Source organism: Nelumbo lutea, chromosome 4 (genome assembly GCF_056320005.1).
Source record: "Nelumbo lutea isolate HS-2025 chromosome 4, American lotus-T2T, whole genome shotgun sequence".
NCBI classification, from domain to species: domain Eukaryota; kingdom Viridiplantae; phylum Streptophyta; class Magnoliopsida; order Proteales; family Nelumbonaceae; genus Nelumbo; species Nelumbo lutea.
The window spans coordinates 16,845,964-16,860,146 of record NC_142687.1 but is presented as its reverse complement, the minus strand read 5'-3'; the positions used below and the strand labels follow the sequence as shown (position 1 = coordinate 16,860,146).

The 14,183-nt window shown below is 37.8% G+C and overlaps 1 protein-coding gene and 1 non-coding gene across 3 annotated transcripts; both read left to right on the top strand.

Moving 5' to 3' along the window:
- The first annotated feature begins 232 nt into the window (after window positions 1-232).
- Window positions 233-304, top strand: TRNAM-CAU (transfer RNA methionine (anticodon CAU)). The gene has a single exon. It is a non-coding gene; the product is annotated as a tRNA-Met (tRNA).
- A 62-nt stretch (window positions 305-366) lies between these two features.
- On the top strand, window positions 367-14,183 carry LOC148854212 (ran guanine nucleotide release factor, putative (Mog1/PsbP/DUF1795-like photosystem II reaction center PsbP family protein)). Of its 2 annotated transcripts, none has more exons than XM_088983646.1 (8): window positions 367-628; window positions 861-963; window positions 1,079-1,114; window positions 1,257-1,394; window positions 5,976-6,062; window positions 11,806-11,853; window positions 11,935-12,011; window positions 13,825-14,183. In XM_088983646.1, exons 2-8 carry the CDS (start codon window positions 889-891, stop codon window positions 13,970-13,972), a joined length of 609 nt encoding a protein of 202 aa, XP_088839772.1. In that variant the 5' UTR covers window positions 367-628; window positions 861-888; the 3' UTR covers window positions 13,973-14,183. The 2 variants fall into 2 exon arrangements, with proteins under 2 accessions (XP_088839772.1, XP_088839773.1); XM_088983647.1 differs by having other exon boundaries at window positions 404-628; window positions 878-963.

Here is a 14,183-nt window from a genome sequence, read left to right as displayed (position 1 = left end):
GTGAATTTAAGAGAAATGTTGAAAATTGATGGTGAGTTTTCCACAATTCCCCCCCCTCAAAGAAACTTACTGATATGGTGATTTTTAGATATTTTGAAAAGTTGTGGTGGATTTAAGAGAAATGTTGAAAACTGATGGTGAGTTTTCGACAATTTCCCCCGCCCCAAAAAAAAAGCAGCAACCATTGCTTTGTATTAGGTTGAGAATAATATAATCTAATTTAATAACAAAAATCAGAGTGGCGCAGCGGAAGCGTGGTGGGCCCATAACCCACAGGTCCCAGGATCGAAACCTGGCTCTGATAAAATTCAGATGCTGCTTCCGGAAATACTCTTTTTTTTTCCTTGTTTTTTCACTTTACTTTTTGATTTCTACATTTAGTACCCGCGTAATTTTAACGCGCGAAAATGGCATTTTAGCAATTTAGCTGTAACATCGCAAGTTCGCAACACTACCAACACAGCCCAGAGTGTTCTCCCAGACTCATAGTCTCCCACTACGTGTTACCCTGGACTAATTACTAACCTATTAGGGTTTCAGTTCTTCCCTGAAAATAGTCGCCCGTTTGGGTTTTCTGGGTTCCCGCCTACACAGAGCATTGCAAACGGCTACGGACCACGCATTGCCCGTAAGTTAAAACACTGATTAATAATCTTTTGTTTTTCGAAGAAAGATGTTTTGCTATTGTATTAACTTCCAAAGCAACAATTCCTCTTTTCTTTTTTCTATTTTGTTAATTTTTTGTGAATACATTTGCAGCATTTTTATTTTTTTTTTACTTATAATTGGTTTATTATCAATGTTGGAAAATTTCGTATACTAGAAAACATCCCCTGTTTTACTGTAATTTTTTTGACCAGGTTTCCAGTGAAAACAGGAGGTGGTAGCATGCGTGGAGACGACTGTGTTGAGCGCTTTCTGTTTGGCGGTGCGATATCCAGCTTTTTCTCTCTTAGGTTCCAGGTCAATTGTTTTTTCACATACATTTATTTATTTCCGAGTCAAATCCTATCTGACATGTTTGGATTTGAACGGAGGCAATGAAATGGTGATTTTTTATTTAATTTTTGATTTGTAGGATGTGAGCAACATCCGAGAAGTTCCCGATCACCAGGTTGGTTTTTGCTTAATATTTGTATTTTGATAATCAGATAATTTTGTATTTAAATGGAACTTTCTATAAAGATGCCGTCGTTTTCTGGGTGGCCTCTAATGTCTTTATTTTCTGAATGTCTGCTTGCTTTTCTTGGTTAAAGGAGGTTTTTGTGGATCCTGCTCGTGACGAGAGCCTCATCTTTGAGCTATTAGAGCTGAAGCACAATGTTGAAGATAATGCAAGTTCTTCCTGGTTTCTTCAAGACCTTGCAGTAGAACAAGATGCTGAAGGAAGCGTGGTACGCCTTATACTCAGCTCGACTTTCTGATATTTTTCTGCATTTAAGGGTGTTTGGTTGTCCCTCCCTCAATATTGTCTTTCTCTTGGAAGATTTGTGAGTATATTGCCATCACTTGACCAAATCCCTGGTATAGTCAATAGTTACGTGTGCGTGTGTGCAATGAATAAAACCACAGAGGTGATACTCGTCCAAAAATGTATAGAGCTTTGACTCCTCTGCATCACCACATTAAAATTAGCAGGCTTTAAGTTCCAAATTCTGGAATTTCAGTATTGTTTCTAGGTTTTGAGGTGTTCTTGTATTAAAATCTAGTAATCTACATTGGATAAAGTATGCATGAAGCTATGTAAAAACAAGAGGAATAGAGAAGATGTAGGAAAATAAACAAGTCTAGAGGAAGTATGAAAGTAGAGAGATGCAGTTAATGTAAAAGAAGAAAATTAGCTTAATTTTGAACTTTTCTTAGAATTTTGTCTAAGATCTTCAAATCATTGATAAAATTATGGAAAACCTCTATGTAGGACCTTGATGGACATTATTGTCTCTTGCATTGTTTACAGACTTGGACCTTTAGTGGCATAGGGCATTGTTGGATGGGTAAAGAGTAAATGATGCAAAATGAAAAACAAGACTGTAGACATGAAAGGAATCATCTTTTTGTTCAGTCAGAAGTTGGGATCTCTAATTTATATGGATAATTTTGCACATGCCTGGGTTACTAGTCCGGTTTTTAAAGCATTGGCTTATACTTGTTTTTTTTCTTATAGTTCACTATTAGATAATTCACTTTGTCTTTTGCACTTATTGTGTGTCTTTCATGAATAAAAAAAACCACATCATACCAATATCTGTCATTAGTGAAACATCAAGATTTATCAAGTAAACCACATCATCTAACCTGAGGAACATTGAGATTTATTCCTCATTATCATGAAGGATTATGCCATGTACTTTAAAATATTAGGTGTCTGTGAGCTTATTAAACATGCATGGTTCTTAGTTGATTTGTCAGTATCTCAGGTTGGAACCACATTTTTTCTTTCAGTGCTGACCGCTGAACCAGCAAAAAAGATGTAACGGATTTTGCCCTTCCTCAGTTCCTCCTGAGCTGAATTTGTTAAATATAACAAACAAGTTTCTGTTGAAAAGTAGCATGTGTCTTCAGCTGCTGTTATTTTCTGTGTTCTTACCATCACTTAGTTTTGCTACATCTGTTTTTTTTTTGAACAGAATAACTGTATTAATACATGGAGAGAGTTGAGAGACAAGATACAACTAAAAAAAGCACTCCCATGAACTTTACACATGCAGAATACTGTCACTATACAAATTTTCCATGTACACCTGCCTTATCCAACCCATTAGCCAACATATTGCGCTCCCTGGGAATCCAAAGTTACCCTAGAATGTGCAGAATGCACAGTGTCCCTTGCTTCATTCAAAAATTGAACCAGCCTCCAGGGACTGCTGTCCTTCCCTAACCAATTGATGGTGTTTGCTGTGTCACCTTTGATGGAAATGGCCAACAAACCTAGCTGCTTTGAGATGCAAAGGCCTGTAAGAGCAGCTAAGACTTCTACTTTTGTTGAGTTAGTGACACCGATTAGCCTGCTAAAGGCTTGGGGTGTCAATGGTATCCGAAAATCCGATTTCAAATTTGAGATTCGATGTAATTGAATCGAATTCGGATGATTCGAATAGTAAAAATTGTCAAATTCAAATATTCATTTCCTACCGATTAATTAATCGAATCGAATCGAATTCGAATATAAGTTGATTCAATTCAATAAATAATTGACTTTGATTATATTATAAATACAATATTATATAATATATTTTTAACATTACCCCCTTTTAATGCTTTCTGACATTTAATTACATATCTCTTACAAAATACAAAAACACTCGATTATCATCTGAGTGACAAGACCACTTAGTTCTACTTTTCCATTTACCAATAGCGGTGAGTGGGTAATCCCTCACTATTGTTCATGTCATCTCTCCCATCTTTGCTACTCCATCTCATTTGCCCCGGTTCTCCCCCATCTTCACTACTCCATCTCATTTGCCCCGGTTCTCCCCCATTCCCCTCTGTCTCTCTATGATATGAAGGTGGTGGTCGTTCAAATGAGACATCCGGACTTTAGTAGCTGGAGGCATTGTTGCAGAAAAATCAGCCGAAGGTTTGGGGTTTTCAAGTTCTCTGTTGCATCTTCCCAATGTTCTTCTCCTTTGTTTCTCTTTTGATGAACAACCCCTCTTTCTATCTCTCTTGCTCTCCCTTTATTCTCCCCCTGTTCTTTCTCTCTCTTTCTCTCACACTGTTCTCTTTATTCATGTTACCAGTGGTAAAGGGATTTGTTATTATGACTAGAGACTTAGTTGCTTGCTTTAGATTTTCTAGGTGTTTTGTTTTTTGTTTTTTTTTCATTTGTTGTTCTTCGTTTTGCTTTAGTTTTTTTTAGGTGTTTTGTTTTCTTTCTTTTTTCGTTTGTTGTTCTTCGTTTGCCCGAGTCATTCATTTACGGTGAACAAAGGCTCGTTTTTACTCTTCAAGACTTGGGGTTTTTATGTCGATTCGAATAATTAGTCGAATTCGAATATTCGATTAACTAGTCAAATTCAAATTCAGTTGGTAACTTTTTACATCCGCCGTATATTTAATCAAATTCGAATCATCACTTTTACAATTGAATTCGAATTCGAACGGTCTGATTCAATTTGAATCCACTCCGTTTACAGGGCTACTAAAGGCCCAAAGAATGCTGTTGTCTCTCCTTAAGATCACCCAACCAATGCCTGCCTTGCCAGGATTGCCCAAGAAGTTGCCATCAAAGGTGAGTTTCAGTTTCTTCCACTCTATTAGAGTTCAATTTATGCAGGCGAGGAAGAGGAGAGCTGTGGAGAATCTCCTCAAGGTTCCTCTGGAGGTTGTTCAAGGAGAAACCCTGAAAAGCCTTTGAATTGAGAGCCCTAGAATTACAGAGATGATTCTTATAAAAAAAAAGAATTACAGAGATGATAGATGTGTGCTTCCACCTCTTCAAAAGATCTGCTTTTATTGTCCAAAATTCTTCTGTTTCTCTCTTCCTTCACACCCAACAAAACAACATGATTGATTAAACTCCCACAAATTCTCCCTCTCCTGCCCACTCCATGAGCACGCCACTGCTTCTTCCTTTGCATCAAATCACAAATGTTTATATTCCCTAACACACACAAAAATTAAAAATAAAAGGAAAAAACTCTTGGAGGGACAACGGGGTTCCACACCTTTTTTAGCAGGAAACTTGGGATCTTGTGAATCTGAAACAAGGGCCTTAAAGAAGGAATTAGAAGAGAAATTACCAGATGGACAAACAGTCCAAATTCTTTTGTCAAAGGCTTGAGGGGTGCTACATCTTTTGTACCCATGATTAGAAACAAGTTGCTTTAAAATAAGTATGATTAATTGAACATATCATTATCATCATTATCCAAGCCTTGTCCCAAGTCCCAACTATATGGGATTGACAGCATTTAAGTAGAACATATGCAATGTAAAATTTAATAACAATAGGAGTGAAAAACAGGGTACAATTAAGATTAGAAACCAAGATACATTTCAATGTGACCTTCTCTATTACATTGGTTTGATGATCCATATCAAGAGAGAAATTGTGGAGGATGTTGCTCATAGAATTAGAGTGGGATGGGTAGAATGGGCAATCTGGGAATCCTATGCAATATGAGAATACTGCTTGGGCTAAAAGGAGAACTTTATAAAATGGTTATAAGGCCAAAAATGTTGTATAGAATAATATTGGGCAGTCAAGAAGCAAAATGTCCAAAAAATGTGAATGTTGAGATGGATGGGTGAGAAAGCTAGAATAAAGAAATTCAAATGGCTGACAAGGAATATGTCTGTAACAGTACAGTGGGTTGAGAGATCAGCTAATGTATTTTCTGATGTCTTGGCAAAACAAGGGACAAACAGGGAAACATTGTTCTGGGCGCAACTGTAATTTGTGTTTTTTTAACAGTCATGCACTTTTTGATGTAGTTTTATTGTTTTCTGTATGGAGAGGCATCACCTTGTGCCTCTCCAAGGGGATTTTCATGTAACCGATCTTTGAATTAATGGAATATGATTCTTTACTTATAAACAAAAGCTAGAAATAATATGATAAGAAATGACATATTCCTATTTATCAAAAAAAAAAAAGGAAATGAACATATTCCTAGAAACCTAGGAGTAGCCTCAATCAGCAATAAAATGCGGGATATTAGACTAACATGGTTCAGTCACATATGAAGAAGACTTAGGGTCAGGCCAAAAAGGACATGGGTTGAAGTAGTAAGAATGATTTGAATAAATTCAACAATGGATATGGGACTAAACAAAGTAGAATGGCAGAACAGATCCATAATGATTTGCAAACTTTGACATGCTGTATTTATTTTGCAGTGAATATTTTTTTAGAGATCATATAATGCAAACTAATAACATAACATGTGTACATAAAACATGTGTAATAGCTTGGGGTATAACATGTATGTCTTTCAGTTAAAACTCATGTTTTTTATAATTTCTATCAGGTGATTGACCAGTCAGGAGTTGTTGAAGTAGAAAGCTTGCGTTACAGAAACATGCCTGCAATAGTTACAACTGCAGTTGGTCAAATGGTAAATCTTTTGTTTAATTTGAAGCCACACTAATTTCATGTGTAAGCTTTACTATTTGCTTGTTTGACTTATCATTTTTGTTCTTTCGATCAATATTTATCATTTTTATTCTTCTTGTGCTTTCCCCTGGATGAATTGATTAAGCATGTTCAGGAGGAAGTACCATGGTTTATGTGGTTTACTGATATAATATAGTATTAATTGATGAAACTAGAGAGGATGAATCCTGTTCCATACAACATTGTTGGCTTTATAGTTGTTTATGAGACTAGAACTAGGAAGTACCAAAGGGAGTCCTAGATACTTCATTGACCATTGTGAGGCTGAACATCCAAAGACTACCGCATTATCTCTCCACCTACCCCATCAAAATGGCTGTAAGGCCGGCAATATTATATCGAATAGTGTGAACATGTCCAGCGAAAATGATTGTAGTAGAAATGTGAATGTTTAGATGGATGAGTGGGGAAGCTAAGAAGGATATGATCAGAAATGAATATATTGATAGGAACCTAGGAGCAGACCCAATAGGTGATGAAGACAATCTATTATAGCACCGGTGAGAAGTGATCTGTCACAAGTTGGTGGGTTGAGAAGAGCTAGGGGCAGGCCTAAAAGGGCACGGGTAGTAGTGAGAAATGATTTAAAGGCCCATAATTTAACATTGGATATGACACTGAACATAGCAAGACAAAATCTCGCTCTGATACACCACTGGAAGTCTTCAAATTCGTAGAGAGAATCAATCTCTTCCCAAAATCTTGCTCTGTCCCGAGGGGAGTTGGGCCCATACACTCCTGTCAGAATCCGGTTGAAGCCATTAGATACATTTGTAAACAAGACAGAGATGGAGAACTCTCCAGCATCTATTTCTGTTCCTGAAACTACCTCCTTTCTCCATGGGTTGATGATTTCTCCTGATGTCCCAATGGCTGGCAAGGTTGCCCATCTCTTCCCTCTTAATCCCCATACAGATTTTATTAATTTCCTATCCACCAAATCCTTTTTAGTTTCCTGTAGGATGACGATATCTGGATTTTCCCTCTTTAAGGGTTTCTTTCACTAAGCTTCTTTTCATTCCTTCTCCCAAACCCCTTAAGTTCCAGCTTAGAATCTTCATGGCAGATAATTGATAGTATTTTAGTGGCCAATGATGTGTTGAAGACAGAAGACAAAAAGACAAGTCTGGGGTGGTTATAAAACTCGATTTGGAGAAAGCATATGACAAAGTTGACCGGGACTGTGTGCTCAATATGTTGGAATTAAGAGGTTTTGGAAGAAGATGGGTGTGTTGGATAAAAGGGTGACTCAATTCTGCTCAGTTCTCAGTGCTGATAAATGGAGAACCAAAAGGTTATTTTCAGGCAGGTCGGGGTCTTAGGCAAGGCTGCCCCCTTTCCCCCTTTCTGTTTACTCTGGTTGTAGACATTCTCAGTCACTTCATTGAGAAAGCAAAAAGCCTAAACCTGTTGAAAATATTTAAAGTTGGAAGAGACTCAATTCACTTGTCCCATTTGATTTTTGCTAATGTCATTGTTTTTTTGGAGGCTGATCTGGATTCTATCATTAACTTGAAAAAGGTCCTTGTGTGTTTCGAGAAAGTTACAGGTCTCCAAGTAAATTTTTCCAAGAGCAGCATTGTGGGGATAAACATAAGTGTAAGTTTGGTAAACAGCTTCAAGGTGATCCTAGGTTGTAAAGTGGAGGCTTTTCTGATCTCATACTTGGGGTTGCCTCTCGGAGGGAATCCAAGAAGCCAAAGCTTTTGGGAACCAGTAGTGGAAAAGTGTGAAAAAAGACTGGCAACTTGGAAGAAAGGCTATCTTTCTAAAGGAGGAAGACTCACTTTAATAAAGGCTTCCCTGGCTAACCTACCTTAGTACCTAGTTACTATCTCTCAGTGTTCCAAATCCCGGCCAAGATCAGAAATAAAATTGAAAAGCTGCAGCGTGACTTCTTGTGGGATGGGGGTGGAGAGAAAAAAAATTACTTAGTCAGTTGGGACTTAGTCTGTAGACCAAAAGAAGCTGGAGGACTTGGAATAGGAAGGATCAAGGAAAAAAAATGTAGCACTTCTGGAGAAGTGGCTGTGGTGGTTTCCTCTAGAACCAAACGCCCTTTGGACCTCGGTCATAATCAGCAAATGCGGAAAGAATGTCAACGGTTGGGACAGCAAGGTCACCTTGAATCTAACAAAAGCCTCTAACCCTTGGAAAGGTATTTTTTCCATTTATGATATCTTTATTTCCTTTATTAGATATAAAGTAGGGGATGGGGCCAAAATCAAATTCTGGACTGATCTTTGGTGGGTCTAGCGAACAGATTTCCTCATCTTTTCAATCTCTCCCAAAACAGAGAAGCTACTTTAGCCTCCTGTTTTTCAGACTCAACCCCTGCTTCAAACTGGAACCTAAACCTAAGAAGACACTTAAGGGATGTGGAGAATGAGGATCTTGCCGAACTCCTACATGCCTTAAGAGAGGTCTATGTTTCCCCTTCAAACCAAGACCAACGAATCTGGAAGCTCCATCCAGCTGGTAAATTCACAACTAATTCCTTTTTCAGAGCCTTGGTATCGGGTGACACAAACTATGGGTCTATAGAAGAGTTTGGATTGTTCACGTACCCTCTAGAATCTCTTTTTTTTTTGTGTGGGAGGCTTGCTTGGGGAAAATAAACACCTGTGATCTTTTACAGAAAAAGCTCAATGGAAGGCTGTACATTTCTCCCCATGTCTGTATCCTTAGTCTCAGTAATGGTGAGTCGGCAGACCATCTCCTCTTACATTGCTTAGTAATGAGGAAGATATGGCTTTACTTAACCTAGTAGGGTACAGTTGGGTTTTCCTGGAACACAGAAGATTTCTTAAGACAATGGCAAGGAAGTGGACTAGGCAAACGGGGAAGAATATACTGGCATACGGTAGCTCAAGCAGTAATGTGGGTATTTGGAAGAACGAAACAATCGCATTTTCAATAATAAAGCTAGATCACTTGGAGACTTAATCTCTCATATAATATACTTGTGCAATCAGTGGGTGCAGAATTCGGACAGCTTCAAAGGAATGTCCATGAATATGCTTCAGCAGAATGTAGTGGAAGTATTGTTCTCCTCTCCCAGTCCTTCAAGAGGGAAAAACATCCCCCATCAAAGAGAGGAGAAGGATGTGACTTTATATTTTGATGCAAGTGCTACAGGAAACCCGGGAATAGCAGAAATTGGTGGAGTATTTAAGAGGAGGGATGGCCATCCTTTATGGGTATTTAGTGGACCAATTGGAGTTGCAGATTCCACAACGGCATACATTTTAGCTGCTTTAATGAGGCTCCATATCACGAGAGACCTAGGCTTCACTGATCTAACAATCAAAGGAGACTCCAGCAACATGATAAAGTGGTTAGGGGAGAAGGAAGGAGGTCCATGGAGACTGGCCCACTATTTAAATGAGGCTAGAGATCTGTTAAATTCCTTATCTGTAAACCTTTTCGGATTCCTAGGGAATTAAACTCTGTGGCTGATAGTTTGGCTAAAACTGATACACACAGGGATTTTTTTGTACAGTGATAGAAATATGCCTTTATAACCTGTGTGTAGCCTGATTGTACATCCTCTCATGTACTCTCTGTTTTCTCAATCAAGTTAACCTTTTTTCTCAAAAAAAAAAAAAAAAAACTGGTACGTGGACTGAGTGAGGGTAACATGAGTTTGTTGAGAAGCTTGTTGTGTATACTATTTTCTATCCTTAATAAAGTTCTGATAAAATTACCAAATAAAAAAGAATACAACACACACGCACAAAAAGAATATTGCACCTCCCAAAGGAACTTTAAAATCAATACTTAGAAGAGGCAGGGTCTTCAAAGATTGGGCCCAGCCTCTGGCCTCTCTGATGAAGTCCAGATGATCTTGAGGCTATGGTTGAGTTTCCTTTCATTATCTAATTAAGAAGAGAAATAAACTCTTGGGAATTCTACAATCATGAAGGAGTGCATTTTTGGAATATAAATATGATGATGCTAGTTGTAGGAAGAAATAATTATAGTTAATGGGTTTTGGTTTTTTATTTGTTGAGCCTCTTTTTCTATTTAATATGTTTTTGTTTTTTTTTCAACAGAGTTCTGATTTCTATTTTTTTCGAGTCTATAAGTGGTGTCCAGGTTACGGGAACTATTCTTTCATAGGTGCAGGGAATCACAGTTAGAGTGGGAAGCACTTTTCCTCTCAAATACATTTGGGGGGGGGGGTTAAAAGTGTTCTGTTTGGGGAATTATTCACTTATTCACTTGAGAATGATGTTGTACTGTGATTTTGATTGGAAAAATGTTTTGAGGAATTCCTTGCAATTTATGTGGAATTTTCCAAAATGTGATAAAAAACTGATTCCTCACTGGAAAATGATTTAAATGGGGCCAAAAGAAATTGATAGAAAACAGTCCTGGATCTTGGCAGCATAGGAACTCCTTGAAAGAGATGAGAAGCCTGTCTAGAGAATTGAGGATTTCCTTCATTTGGACTCAGAGATCATCTAACAGCATGGCTGATGCACTAGCAAGACAGGTAGTGATCACTGATCAGAAATCAAATGTATTGGGGGGGGGGTCATCAACCAAGACATGTAATTGTAAGGGGTAGAAGTGAGGGGGTGTCAGGTTAGGTAGCCAGTGCTAGCATAAATTTCAGTGGGGGTGCATGAGACACTTTTTTCCTTATACAAATTATTATTTTATAACAATATAAAATTGAAGTTGTAATCTCACTGTATAAGAAAGAGGGATAAACACATTCATAAAAAAAAAGAAAAAGAAAGAGGGATAAACATTGCAGAAAGCTTTGTGCTAGTAATTAAAGGGAAAACAAGAATACCTACAAGAAAAGGGAAAATCAAGGTAGTAATTAAAAACAACATAAGCTGTGGTCTTTAATTAAGAAATGCAAGAACAAAATAAATCTAATTAGACACCATTGGGAATTTCTCTACTTTTAGTCAAGGATTATGATATGCCCTGAATCTGTGCATCCAGATACACATGGATACACCAATGCACACATGTTTTAAAAGCTTTAAAACTTTGGGATGATAGATTCCATCCCTCTAATACTTATAAAAAAAGAAAAAAATGGAGTATTGGTAATATTGATACACACTGATACCCAACTTTGGGTATTGGGCTATCGATATTTGATTCTTGCTTTTAGTTTACTGTAAAAAATGAAATTTGGCAATTTGTACCACTTGCCACCTAGGAACTTGCTTCCTATATTATAGGAATTTAATTAAATAGATTTAGTTCCCAAGCCAGGCCTTTATTTCTGTACTCTACGGGTGCAGAAGCATCTAGGTCATCAGACAATTCCAGGGGTTCATCTAACTATCTAAGAACTCTGTGCAGTTTACTGGTCAACTGAGACCTCTCAGAGGGTACATGAGCTTCCATAATCCACCTCCATTGAAAGATGACCATTGAAGTGCCAACGAAACAAACAGATTTTATAGAAAACATACCATTGTGAAAAGTACAACTCCAAGGCTGAAAAAAAGGGAACAAGTCTCCCAAATTGCACAGACTGTATTCATAAGCAATGGGTGTTCTGTGGCCTAAAACAGAGGCATTTCTAATAACTGACACATGCCCTTTCTTGTAATGTCTGTATTTTTTGCCATCATATTTCACTATCTGCATGCAATCATGCTTATATATTAACAATACACTGATTGTTAACTTTTCTTATTGCTTGTGTATAGGCCATTTCTAAAGGACGTCAAGGAAGAGAGGCACAAAACATTGTGAGGGTAAGTTCATTTCAAGTCTTAACACATGTGCTAGCAACCAGTTACAAGTTGATAGGCTGAATTGTGGATTGGGGTCTGCAGGTTTATTTGGCAAATTTGCGTCTTAAGGAAGTCAACACTGATGTGCTAATCACTGCATATGAGCCAATCTTAATAAAGTAAGTATCAACCATACTAGTTTGGTAACTTAAACTTGTGCAACCCATCCCCTTGAGTTGTACGATGCTCCTTTATAGTATTTGTCATTCCCACAAAAACCTGTGGTGATGTTGGAACTACGTTGGCCATTCAAGTGGGTCTGGATCTCCTGCAAGCAAAAACTCTGTGCACATATCATCCAGTTGTATATTGGGAACTATGTTGTGCAACCCATGCTTGCAGAGTGTGTTCAGAGTTTTTGCTTGCAAAGAATCTCATCACCATTCAAGTCAATCTGGCTTCTAAAAGGTATGCCTAGGTTCATCAGTGAGTCTCATTTTGTCGAGTGCACCTGGCCTGGGCCCAAGTGTGTTTTCATATGGCTGGTTGTTATGTTTTAATAAATTAATCTTGAATTTAATGCTGAATCTGTAAAGTAGGTTGTACTTATGATGTTTAGAGTTTAAACAATTTAGTCCATGTAGGACTTGAACACACAAGGTTACAACTTTCATGTTAATATCACAATTCTCAAACCAATTTGAGCTAATAGGGTTTTGGAAATGTTTTATTTCTTTCAGAATTTAGATTTGCGTATTCTTTTTTTTTTGTATGTTGAGTTTTTCTTTTGCTTTTCTTTTGTATTTTTTATTTTAAGTTGCACCTTACTTCTTCCGGAAATGCACCTTGACTTGCACTTCAGGCCATAGGAACCCCCTTGCACTTTAGTGACACTCCTCACTTTTAAATCTGCACTTGGTGGTTTATTGATAACTAGTTGAGTGGCATGTGCATTCTTACATGCAAGAAGAGAGAGATGGATAAGTAGAATGGGGGGAGAGGAAAACAAATGGACTAAAATTTTTGGATTGCCATTGTATTGACGTGAGGCCAGTGCAAAACTAGTAGGGGTGTATTGGTTTTAAACTGCACAATGGTATAACAACTTTTCTTTAAGGACAGAGTGGATATAGCGGTGATCAACTGATGGCTTACAATACGTGTCCACCTCAGCATGCCAAAAGAAAATGGATTTTGGGAACTCTTTCTATTTTATGATACCCGGGTACCTGTTAAAGGGGCAATGGGATCTCCTGTATGCAGAGACTGTGCACACACTCTGCAAGAACAGGCATCCAGCCACACATTGGACACATCTCCCCAAGAATTTAATGTACATGCACTGGAGATATTCCCAATGTATGATTGGATGCCATATGCACACTTGCAGGAGATCCGGGCTCATTACTCATTAGAGGGTGCTACATTATTTTGGATGCTTCAACTTTTAGTGTAAAATTTGTATCTGACACCATGTCCAGCCGAGAGTCCTTGCATATCCAGGTAACATTAGCTCCTATTCAGCCTTTATTTTGACATTCTTTTTTTCAGGAAACAAACTCAGTTCTTAAGGGTTTTTGCCAGAAAACTAGTTAAAAAACTATTCGATATTAGCAAAACTGTTTTACAGCTCTGGGAAAAAAGATTAGAGTTGGCTTTCACAACTTTTTATGAAGCCTTTATTTTGTTTTTCTTTTCAGGGAATTCAAACTTCTTGAATGCCAGTTTTACCTAAAAAGTTGTTCCAAAAACAAGTTTAGGTTTGATAGTAGCAAAGCAGTTTTCACATCCCTGGGAAGAAATATTGGGAAAAAGACTTTCTTTTTTTTTTTTTTTAAAGTTGGATGTAGCAGATTTTGAATGGTGGGTATTTGGTCATGTTTTCTCCTGTGCATTTAATTAGGGCTGGCTAATGGCTAAGCTAATGCAGACTAAAGTTTAATGGTAATTAAACCTTAAATCTGTAAGCATTCCTTTGTTTTTCATTTTCAGCCCTTTGAGTGAAAGTGCTAGGACAGTGGGAGCTGGTTTAGCTGTCTCTGCCGCACAATCTGGATGTATGCCAATGGCTGATGTCTTCAAACTTGCTGTCTCAAGCTTCAAGGTCAATGACTGGAACCTTTTTGGTGCGGGGACTTAAGCGTGCCTTTAAAGGTATTCACCCGGGAAAAAATAGTGCTTATCTTTATGCTCGGTGCTTTCTTGTCTGAAATGTAAATGACAATGCCAAGTTGAATGTGCACTGGATCATTCTGTATTATAAATCGACTTCTTGGATGTCCTTGACCTCTGTTATGTTATTGCTTGTTTGCGTGTAATCAAATGTCACATCGGCGTACACCTATTGCATA